Genomic DNA, 11972 nt, shown 5'->3' with positions numbered 1-11972 from the left:
TTAAATTCAGATGATGATAGACTCGATCAAGAACCAATAGTTGATAGAGAACATATGTTAAATATTAAAAAGGGAATATCTCAACAAATATTTTTCGTGTTATTCTTATTAGTAATCGTATTATCAACAATTTTTTTAGACTAACATAATATATATGTTGCTTATTTAGAAATTATTTTATCATACTAATACTTTTTTATAATAATTAATATTTTTAAAAATAAATTATGTAACTGTATAATTATAATTCGTAATACCAAACATGACATATGAATAATAATGCAATTACACTATGTCAATAAAATATATCTAGGAAATTACAATTCTTTGTAATTACACGATCGTATCTTCCAAACAAAACCTAATAAAACCATGATTAAAAGGAACACCAACCCCTCAGCGACTGAAGTAGTATTTTCTTTTTCATTATAGCTATTTGAGTACTCAACAAAACATGAAACCAAAAGGAAATCATGCATCTTACCAACAATAATAAAAATTGGCATAATAAACTGAATCGCTCTTTTAAGTTTTAACCCTATATGTTCCGGATAAACATAAAGATAAAAAATTAAAAATATATATATACGGGTTAAAATTTATGTAAAAACAACAAAATAAAAGAATTTTTACAATCTTTTCATATAAGAAAAGAAAATCACATCTTTAAAAAGCGTTTTCACTTTCCTAAACTTTTCCCAAATTTGGGTAGATATTCTACAGTTTACCCGAACTTTCCTTACTTTCGCTCCCCTTATCCAAATCCAAACATGGGGAATCATGTGTGTCTTTGTACATATACCTTACCAAGATGATCTAAGGGCCTAGAGAGACCAACTCCATTCATACCAGACAAATGAAATATAATCTCAAACCTAAGGATTTCAAAATATGTTTATAAACAAAGACTGTCCACATCTGTGTGATCCAACCTATGACATTTGGTGGAACCTAGCAAGTGCTTTCTTATGAATCACAGTTTTGTAACTATCGCCAGCTTGCACCTCAAGGCTAGGGTCCAACTTCTTCACCTGAATTCCAAGTCCCGCTCTTGTATCCATTCCCTGTGCTTCAACTGCTTCTGTTATTCCACTTCCATCCTTCCCCATTCCCTATTTTATCACATCAAATGCACACAAACATCAAAACCCAATCCCCCCAAATCTAAAATTGGATACAACTTTCGGCTTCAAAGTTACAGTTGTTAACAAAATGTCAGCTAAAGAAGATGAGCCTAGTGTTATTTTCTCTGTATGCATATCAACTATTACCTAATAATAGAATGCAAAGGTCCAAAACTAGGGAGCAGCTGCTGGATAGGGGGATGCATCAGACAAGGATGTTCAGTTATTTCCCAAAATTTTCTACATATTTGTAAGCTCAAAAAGCCATTCATATCCAGATAATATGTGTTCGAAATGAGCAATTAGGAGAAGTTAGGAATCAAGTCAGACATAATGGGGACAGAAATTTCAAGGGGAGACATGTAGGAGCTCAATAGCACTTAAATATGTAATCAACAGCTAAAAGGTGCAAGAGAGAAACAATACCAATCCTTCATGCCAACCCATACTGCGGAGCATTCGGTTGCCCACATTGTTCTTATCAATTGCTTTCTTTGCTGTGATAACCTCGAAACTTTGCACATCATCTGATACAGCCCACCGTCCACCACCAACTCCAGGTGGGAAAGGCATTGGATCTGAGGAGAATTTTTTGAATGCTAAATCTCAATCTTCAGAATACACAAACGCACAAATTTCTCACAAGTTAACAGAAAATTTTAAAGATAAATAAATGAACCAATCAAGTTACACAACCAAGGCCTTTAAACCACCAACATTGGAAATAAATCCAAGGGATTTTGGAGATAATTTCGATGGTATGAAACAATGATTGGCATAACATGAACAAAGAAGATTCAATAATCTTAAACAAGCTTACTTGAATTCCAGAACTCACCGTCAGGTATATCATCAGCGGTGGAAGATGATGAACCATACAAGTTCCTCCTCTCAGCTGCACGGTCCCTATAAGTGGTTTGAGACTGCACCTTGTTGGTAGTGGGAGGCACTGGTGCTTCAGAAAACCTTCTTTTACCACTCCCAGTTATAGTTGAAGGTGCAATAGAACCCGATGCAGATGCATCAGTCCTAAAGGGAGTCATAGATGCAGGATCCGAAGTTGATGACAATGAACCCTCAGCAACTCCACCAGCAGAAGAGGTTGAAACTCCAGCAGATGATCTGGGAAATGGAATATCAGATTTCACCAGGCCCCTTGCAGAACCTCTTATTACTCCCATTAAAGTCCCCCCTGACCTGTTATTTATAGGCCTTGGCTTGGCTGGAGACCTCAAACCCCATGTCGATGTAGCTTGGGCAGTTGTATTGACTCCTGAACTTCTTGTATCACCCTCCTTCAGGTCCATCATATCAAATTTATCCTTGCTTTTTGCATGTTGTTCGGCTGAAAGAGGCCTATCTTCTGATGAAGCGGACAGGTGATTGTCATTAAGACCTGATCGGGATGCCTTCCCTTCATGACTCCTCTGTTTCCACATTGTTAACACATTATTCATCTTCTTCTTATTAGCCAGTATACTACTCTTTGAAGCAAGTTTTATCTCTCTTGATTTCTCCTTCTCTTTCTTCTCTGCAGCCAGTGCTGCCGCTGCTGCAGCTTCAACTGCATCTGGTAGTGAGGCTGCCTTCTCAACTGATGTGACCGTAGCAGCTGGTGCAGATGTTATTACTTTTGAATTATTGGAACCATCAGCTTCTCTAGAAAGCTCAGATTCTTTACCAGGTATTATGTTGTCATTCTGATCACTGCAAGGGATGTACTGCTGGGATTGGTGGTCGTACGAAAACCAAGACCCACTGTTACCATCATAATAAAGGCCTGCATGTTGAAGCAACCGAAAACAAATTGGGCCTAAAATTGCAACTCTTTAGGTGCGTTTGAATAAGGAATTTTTGAAATTTTGAAATACATGAGTTAACCAAACACCAACTCAATAAGAAATAACTAAAAAACCCTTCCATTTAAAAGGTAACAAATATTATTATGAGGGTATTTTTGTTTTTTTATATTTTTATATAAAATCTATAAAAAGAACAATTTAAACCTAGAATAAATCTGTATAAAAACAAAGAGCTCTGAGCTTTTGTCATTAGAATTGACGAAAATAAAAGCTATATTAGAAAGGGAAACAATCCCCAAGTTTTATTCAGCTTTCACATCACTATATTCTTGGTAACGACTGAAGCAATAACCCAACCCCACCAATAACAGCTTGAACTTCGGACACCATGCAATATAAAATGATTTTGAACCAAAAAAGCATTTGAAAGCAAGGGACGCACCCCCAATAAATCAATATCTAATAAAATAACAAATTTCATTCTACTGTTAGAAAATTTTTAAGTTCTCTGAGAATAAATTTAAAAAAGAAAAATCAGTATCCTAATATTTTGACTTCTAATGTGCAAAAGGAAAAAAGCAATGGCATAGAAAACTTCAAGAAAATGCATGCAAACCTGTATTCCCGTCATAGTAAAACCCAGAAGCAGCATCAAAGTAATAACCAGAGGCTTCATCCCACACAAATCCAGAATGCAAAGCTGAATAATCCTGTTGAACTGCAAATGAACCACCAGCCTGCTCCTGCCAGGTAGTAGACTGTTTGTCATCTGGGTTATATTCCTTTCGTGTCCATCCAACAGCATCATACTGAAAGGAAATATAGCAATACCGTAAGTCCAAGAAACATTTAGAACTAAGATGGCAACTAGGATGAACAAAATAAGCAACACCTTGCATGTTGCATCCCATAAAATTACAGAAAAATGCAAAAGCTTAAGAAAAGCAATATACCAGAGGAGCAGCATGGAATCATCAGCAGGGCCATTATATATATATGCATGTATGCAGCAGATGACTGAACTAATTAGTAAAATCCAAGGTAGTTTGCCTTCGGGTTTTAAGGGTTTATTGTAGGGTATACTCTAGCCAGATTTATAGGGTACTAGATAACAATAAATAAATAAATAAAAGCACCATCTCTGATAATGACCATATGAACATCAAACACTAATAACCATGAAACAGAATAATCATGGCAGCAATAGAACAAAACCCATGGCTATCAGATTATATCCCAAAAGTATTCAGCTAGAAACCCGTGAATTTACATGCCGAATTTTGCAGTCATGAAATTGTAAATGCCATAAATTGCATCAGAATAAATTGACTATACCGAAAGCAAAGAAGTTGTAGTCTATATACATAACGCATTAAACAGTCATGTCTCAGAGACCTTACAACATTTTCCTTCTTTGCATTTAAAACAATAAAAAATAGGCATTTTCACTCCTAAATGCTCATGATTCCTAAATCTCTTTTATTACCTTACTGTACCACTAGACCATGGACACTGACAACAAAATAATGAAAAGAGCTGAAACACTCTGATCAGTTCATCGTATTAGTAATAGAGATGATTCTACATAGGTATTTATATTCTCAATAGAGTAAGGGTTCTTAGTCCATGGAACTCCATTATGATTGATTCTTTTAAGCTTCTAAACCACAACACATCCTAGAAATATGCCAGAGCAAGGAGTTGACCAAGGAAGCCAAAATCCAAGAGTAAACCTCACAATATTAGTTCTTTCTTCAAAAAAGGGTCCGAGTTCAGAAGACATTGGATAACAATTGACTTTGCAGGGACACCTTATAGTGACATGATTGTCTACAATTTTTACAACTAACTATGGCTTCGTTTTTCTCATTATTACTTTATACTTATCACTTCTGTCATTGGAGTTTACCAGATATGGAGTCTTCTTTCTCTCCTTCAGTTCCACGTACACATTTAGAGCTTCTTTCAGTCTTCCCATGTTTTTCTTTTGGGTTCTTATCAACTTTCGTGTAAGTAGTAACTGATTCAAAATCTTCTTTCAGTCAGTTCGAAGCACCAAACTACTTAATTGTAATGCAAACATCATGACCATTGCCTCCTAATATTTTGTTTTCTTCCTACATGTTATCTCCCCTTCACATCACATCGAAGAGCAATATCTACAATTACATTGACAGTGGTAATTCCCGTTTCTGAGTCTTAAGTGTGTTGTCATTTTTGAGTCTTAAGAGACTTTAGCAGGTGGTAGAGGTGATATGGAAGTAGTGTGCAGGCCAGAGCTGGTGATAATGATTTTATTCTTGGGCCTTGTACTTCTTTTTTCCAGTTAATCAGGCAAACTAAACCCAGATTTATCCACAATCTGGTTTTAAACACTTTTGACCGGGTTTTAATCTTACCTCAGCTGACAAGATTGTCCAGCCTATGCTTGCCAGTACAAGCAGGAAAAAGTATATTTATAGTAGAAACTATCATCCATTCAAAAGTACAAACATCTTTGCAGACATCATCATTAAAACTAAAGATACATTCACATACCTGTTGAGAAAAAGCTGCTGCCTCAATCGCAGCAGCTGCAAGGCTACTTGACTGTAAAGATCCCAATGTCCCTGATCTTGGCCCAATAATGCTCCTTGCATATGCTACTCTTAAGATTTGCCCATTCTTCTCAAGGGTTGTCCCATTTGTGGCTTCAAGGGCTTTTGTGGCATCACCAACCTACATGACATCAAACATTCACAGGTATATAGCTCATTTCATAAATAATTTTGCCAACCAAAAATTCTTAGACAAAATAACAAAAGCAGAAAAGTATAAGTACAACAGCTTTCAGCCTATAAGGGAGCACGGAATTCTAGAGCATCGTATATTGAGAGCGACCCCAGGACATAGGATAGTAATATGCATTAAGTTATCCTACCGTGTTGAAAGTGTATTAATGGAGAATAAATCAGTTGATGAAATTTATGGATGCAGATATTTTCTCTTCATCACCTACAGACATGATGCTCTTCATTTGAACAAGAGAACAGAATTTGTGGTATTCTTCATATATTACATTGCAGGATTAGTAAAATAACATTTGGAAAACAGCACTATCCTTTTACTTTTGAATAGCCTCTGCTATTATGTATAATATTTATAATGAACTAAAAATAAATGTACAAAACTCCAAAATGTCATTGGTTGTAAAGAAAAAGGCTTTGCCAATAAATATACTAATGTTTGAACCAAAATGCACAACAGAGATGATAAATTTCAAATTTTTAGCATCAATTTTTTTCTTTATTTGCTCAAGAGAAGTGAAACACGCTAAAAAATTTGGGAATACACATTCTCAGGATTGCTTCTAGACAGCTGCCAATGTGACTTATTAGCAAGACACGACTATTATCAGATTAATGGCACGTAATCATATTAATAATAAAGAAAACCATTTATAACCCATTCTTATTTGCAAGTATTGTACTTAGGGCCAGTTCTTTATTGCTTTTGAAAAGTGTTTTTAAAAAGTGCTTTTGAGGAGTGCTTTTGAAAAGTTTGGTTTAAAATTTGAGTGTTTAGCATTGCTGTCAAAAAGTGCTTTTGAGAAATAAAATGTCCATATTAGACATGTTATTATCAAGTAACAAATATGTATTTAAATAATATTTAAATTAGTTAATATTATTATATTTTAGTAATAATATAAAAAAATTATTATAACTTATTGTTAATATTTTAATATATGAAATATAAATTGTAAATATTTTTAAGCAATAAATATTAATTATTTATAAAATTTAATTAGAATATATAAACTATATTTTAAATATTTAAATATAACCATTAAATATTTGTAATTAGTATTTTAAAATTCTTTTTTATTTTTAATTAATGATTTTAACACAATTGTAATTAAGCACCAAGAAAAAAAAGAAAAATACTATGTTATTGGAGGGGTGAAAAAGTAATTAAGCACCAAAAGTGCTTTTGGGAGAGAAAAAGCTAAAATTTTTAGCTTCTCCTTTTCAGCTCCTTTTCAGAAGTGCTTTTGAAAAGCACTTTTAAAAAGCTAAAAATTTCAGCCAAAAGCAGCTTGTTCTTCACAGCTTTTCTTTCAAAAGTGCTTTTGGAGTCAAAAGTGTTTTTGGAGTCAAAAGTGCTTTTTTTAAGCAATGAAGAACTGACCTTTAGTTTTAAATATAAAGCACAGTCAAATTGCCATAAAGAAGCAAGTCATACCGAATGGTAATGTACAAAAGCAAATCCCCTTGAAACATGAGTGAACTTGTCTCTAACAAGGCGAAGATCCTGCAGATTAAATCCATAAGATTTTGCAGGTGCTAGAAAAGGGTTTTCCTTCAAAAGAGTATCATGATAAACACACAGACCTTAATTGGGGCATATTTAGAAAACTCATAACGAAGCATTTCCTCATCAGCATTTTCATCCAATCCACGAACAACCAATACATGGGTAGGACCTACTACAGATCAAATTAATATGATGTGGCAATTACACAAAGATGATAAAAGCCTGCTCAAAATAAGATCTGAACCAACCTGACTCAGATCCTCTCTTTCCTGATAAAGATATGTCAGCTGCTGGAGCATCATTAGTACGTGGCTCATTACACTGCATAGAAAGTTGAGAGAAAGGACACATCAATTTTGCACTAACTCAGCTGGAAAAATCTTAAACAGTCATTAGGAAAACTGCAGGCTAGCACTAAACTTAATGCACCATCAATAAAAGAAATAAATCAACATAATAGGATTCAGTTGTCACACTTGGGTACACAATATATCAAATTTTCAACAGCAAATGTAAATGCATTGCAATTTTTGACATCTCAATCCATGTCATCTCTAGCCTAGCTCCTAGCATCACTTTATGGTGTGCCTTAATAAAATGGCACATGAAGCTAGCCAACTGTAGTTACCTAATTCTGGCTAGTGATAACAGGAAGGTGATCTAAAGATATATCACTGAAAGAAGGCTTCAATAAGTTAAGATTTTAGCCCCAAAAAAAAAAGAGATAGAATGGGAAATAAAAGCTGACCTGAAAACATGCAGTTCGACGTGCAAAATTGACACATCCACAAATTGTGCACATCCAATCAGACGGTAATGTGGTGCTCTTATGATTTGAGTGACCCAATTTCACAGCATTATTATGAGCAGAAGGTCCACCAGTGCCCCCAGTTGGCTTACTACTGTAACAGAATAGATTTCAACATGGAAATAGTTTTGTACGCAAACACATTGTAGGAAAAACATTAAATGAGAACATTCTTTTTTCTTTTTATCATTTAAAAGAAAGGGGAAATAAGTGAGTTTTTTCATCAACTTTAAAATGTGGTACTGATTTCAACCATATTCATTCCTCAATGTACAGAAGCTTTAGATAATATTAAAATCAATCAACAAGCATGGAGTAACCCAATGATCCAGGTTTGAACAATGTGCATATAATATACCTCAGACATTTAAGGTTGATGAAGAGGTAATTGTAAGATTTCCATTGCATGGCACCTCATAACTTAAGAACACAAAGGGAGAGTATGATTTTATGTTTAAAGCAGTTCTGTACTTCAGTTGTCATTTTAAGATTTACAGCTAAACAGAATCATTTCGGCAATTAAATAAGCACTCTTTGGCAAATATACAAGGTTCTTGTGTTCCCTGTTTTCTTCTTTGCGTAGATATGGCATTATTCTCTTTAATTTCCAGCCAATTATACTCTCAAGTTGAAATTAATCAGATTTTATTTTGTTAAAACCTTATAAACTCATTTTCTACTATCAAACCTGCAAAGGAATCGAACCAATTGATAAAAGTATTCTGTAAAACCTAGCATCACAGAGCAACATAAGAACTGTGCCATGTAAAAACTGCAATCATGATTGTAGGGAGAATTTACCTGTAATCAAAGAAAAGCTTCCTACCATCCACAACAAGACCATCATCACCAATCTTGTCCATCATTGAGCGTGCTGCCCCCTGTTTCAGAAGCAGTTTCCCTCATATAACATTCAATAACATCAAACACAAAGCATTGACTAGTAAGATGTGATAGGTACCACTGAAGGAAAATCAATAAAAGCAAATCCACGAGAAATGCCAGAGGTTCGCTCCTTGATCACACGAACATGACGAAGTGGGCCCCATTCAGCCTTATGGTCATATAAAAACTGTTATTTATGTATAACAAGTGACAGAATAATAATATACAACCCCCAAAAATACAACAAAAAAATATTACAAGAATCTGGCAAAGATCTTCCTCTGTCGTTTTGTGCGATAGACCCTTTACAACAATAGTTGCAGATGGTGCCTGCAAGAAAACATAATCTTCACCCAAATTCAAAGTTTAAAACAAATGCAACGGTAAGAACATGGAAAAATGAAGCACACCACAGAATATTGCTCCAGCTGATATTTCTCTTCTCGGTCCCTTTGCTTCTGAGTTTTCTCATTTTGATAATCATCATATCTGTCCTCTCTATGGCTTCGCCCATGGCTCCAAACTCGAGGTGACCTTGATCTTGGACGATCATCACATCCACGGGAACGTGACCAAGACCTCTCATGCCTTTTATGTGGACTCTGATCTCTTTCTCTACTGAAAGAATCTCGATCACGTGATTCACGCTTCCTCCAACTACCATCTCTGCAACTGCCTCTTTTATGATAAGAATCATAACTATTTCGACTATATTCATAATTCCTCTCACGGCTGTTGTCCCTGCTCTGATGGGAAATGTGAGGCCTATAATCATAATAATCATATGAGTAGTCTTCCCAATCTTGCCCCCCATACCTAGAGGGCCTGCCAAATTCATGATCACAGATGTTGTCAACACAACGATAGCCATCCCGAAACTTATCAAAATCTTGAAAAGCGATCTCATGATCACAATATGTATCCATGTCCCTATATGAATACACATAAAGCTTCTGATGATGCCTAGAATCCTCATCACGGGGATATTCTTCCTCATAACTTCTCCCCCTTGATTGAGACCAGACACCAGCAGCAGCAGGAGGGGAATGATTATCCTTCTCTGGAAAATAATGGTGGTAGGCACTTCTTGGATAAAAACTAGCACTGGAGTATCTTTCATCTAGAAATCTCCTCTCATCATAAGAACCACGGACCCTGCCACAGTATTAAAGAGTGGGAGTGAAGATAAAAATGGGATACAAGGAATCCAAATGTTTGTGTAAACAAGTATTTCAACAGTGAATGAAATCAAAATTGGCATGGCAACAAGAAAGCAAAAGAAAAACACAAAATTACGCCTTGCCATCACATAATTTTGCGAAGGACAAAAAAGACTGGTACAGAATTTCTAACCATCAAGCGTTACAGCCATTGGGAGTAAATGAATGGAGACCATAATAAGCAGTGGGAAGCACTCACCGGTAATTGGGTACAGGAACAGCAGAAAATCCCTCAAGAGCCTGTGGATTCAAGAGAGAAGCTATGTCAGTGCGAGGAAGAAATATGAATTAGGCAAATGGAGAGTCCATATCCAGAACGCCGCAGGGCTTTGTTTCATATTGGTATAAGGGATGAGATAATGATCCCATTTTATAAAGGAGGAAACCGCAATTACGCTGTTATTATCCGATCCTCGCTGAAGAGGGTAGCGAGCAGGAGCATGATCCATTTTCTCCCTACAAAAGTGTTTCGGTTGGGGGCGTAGAAGAAATTGTCTAAAAACCCTTTTTTTTTCAATTCCCTGTAATGTAATCCACAACAACAACAAAAAGAAACAGAGACGGTTATGCCATTACGAAGAAGCATGAAACACAATTGCCACGACTTTGGACTTGGCCTTCGAAACCCTCTTTCCATCTTCCATATTGGATTGGTTGATTGATTGAACTAAATCAGGGAAATTTAATTTAAGCTAACCTAATATAATCGACGTTTCCCCTTATGAACATAGGTCAAACTCCACAATCTGCATCCGACTCGTTTACCTGCCTAACCTGCGGTATGATTGAATCAAACCGAATTCAATGAGAAAACCAATCAAACACCTTCGCTTGATCGCCCTTCTCACGATTTGGCAATATGTAACCCTTTCCGCAGAATTCAGTTTTAAGGTGGGTTTTTTGCCTAGCCAGACAACTGAGTATTTAAACTTTTCTTTAAGGGGTTAAAATGTGCTGTTAGTCCCTGTACTTATCTAGAAATTGAGATTTAGTTCCTATACTTTTACATCTATTTTTTTTTAATTTAAAAATTATAATCTAATCATTATCTGTCAAAATTGGTCCTCTTAACATGTTTATTTTTTATCAATCATGTATAATGTTATATGAAGGCAGTGTAATCAACATCTTAAAAAGACTAACAATGTTAATTGATTGGTTGAGATTTTTAAATAAAAAACAAAGATACCTTATATTTTAATTTTTAAGTACAGGGATTAAATTTCAAATTTTATCAAAGTACGAAGACAAATAACAGATTTTAACCTTTTTAAAGTCATGTTACTTTCGAAAGTCCTCCAACTATTGGTATTCTTTTTAACCATTCCACTCTGAAAAGTTAGAAAAAAACTTAAAATGACCAATCAACCACGAAAAATTATATAAATTTCTAAATTTCTTACTGAAATTGACATAAGTATTGTATCAATAGTTTTAATAAGAATCATTCATTAGAATCACTAAATAAGTAACTAAATTCTTATATAAATTAGGTTTTAACCGGGCAATATTAGCAAAACAAGGGAGACGATTATTATCTAACCCAAGTACTTTGTTGTTGAAAGTTCTGAGAGATAAATATTTTCTTAGAGCTCTAACCCGAGCTCTACTTAATGCTAAAAGTTGCTAAGGTTGGGTTTATGGTAGCATGTTGGTTCAGGGGATAACATTATGGTCCGTGAAGATCCTTGGTTGCCGAGGGACCATGGCTTTTATGTTGATGATAGTGGGAACCAAATTGGTTGAATTTTTAGAGTTCGTGTTTTAATATGGAGACGAATAGGCAAGTATGAGAAGTTGCAAGTTTTGTTTTCGAATAGAGACATTTGGAGTTCGA

At 35.2% G+C, this 11972-nt stretch overlaps 1 protein-coding gene across 4 annotated transcripts; it reads right to left on the bottom strand.

Moving 5' to 3' along the window:
* Positions 1–564: 564 nt before the first annotated feature.
* On the bottom strand, positions 565–11034 carry LOC107916936 (SUPPRESSOR OF ABI3-5). 4 transcript variants are annotated; one of them, XM_016846315.2, is made up of 15 exons: positions 10531–11032; positions 10335–10375; positions 9326–10070; positions 9174–9245; positions 8992–9084; positions 8832–8911; positions 7971–8124; positions 7471–7543; positions 7300–7394; positions 7151–7219; positions 5465–5644; positions 3543–3735; positions 1963–2904; positions 1551–1702; positions 565–1112 (listed from the first exon to the last, which is right to left on the bottom strand). In XM_016846315.2, exons 1-15 carry the CDS (start codon positions 10582–10584, stop codon positions 933–935), a joined length of 3123 nt encoding a protein of 1040 aa, XP_016701804.2. In that variant the 5' UTR covers positions 10585–11032; the 3' UTR covers positions 565–932. The 4 variants fall into 4 exon arrangements, with proteins under 4 accessions (XP_016701804.2, XP_040955521.1, XP_040955522.1 ...); XM_041099587.1 differs by having other exon boundaries at positions 7300–7391; XM_041099588.1 differs by lacking the exon at positions 565–1112 and having other exon boundaries at positions 1545–1735; positions 1945–2904; positions 10531–11034.
* Between the last annotated feature and the right edge of the window lie 938 nt (positions 11035–11972).

Source organism: Gossypium hirsutum, chromosome D08 (genome assembly GCF_007990345.1).
Source record: "Gossypium hirsutum isolate 1008001.06 chromosome D08, Gossypium_hirsutum_v2.1, whole genome shotgun sequence".
In the NCBI taxonomy this organism is placed as follows: domain Eukaryota; kingdom Viridiplantae; phylum Streptophyta; class Magnoliopsida; order Malvales; family Malvaceae; genus Gossypium; species Gossypium hirsutum.
Note: the sequence above shows the minus strand (reverse complement) of the source record. Positions and strands in the feature narration are given on the sequence as shown.

Excerpts from the sequence above, each read along its gene's own strand:
- LOC107916936 (XM_016846315.2), bottom strand. The coding sequence starts at position 10,584 with ATGGATCATGCTCCTGCTCGCTACCCTCTTCAGCGAGGATCGGATAAT. Across the intron at positions 10,376-10,530 it reads GAGGATCGGATAATAACAGC|GCTCTTGAGGGATTTTCTGC; the intron begins GTAATTGCGGTT and ends TTGAATCCACAG. Across the intron at positions 3,736-5,464 it reads CAGCAGCTTTTTCTCAACAG|TATGATGCTGTTGGATGGAC; the intron begins GTATGTGAATGT and ends ATTTCCTTTCAG.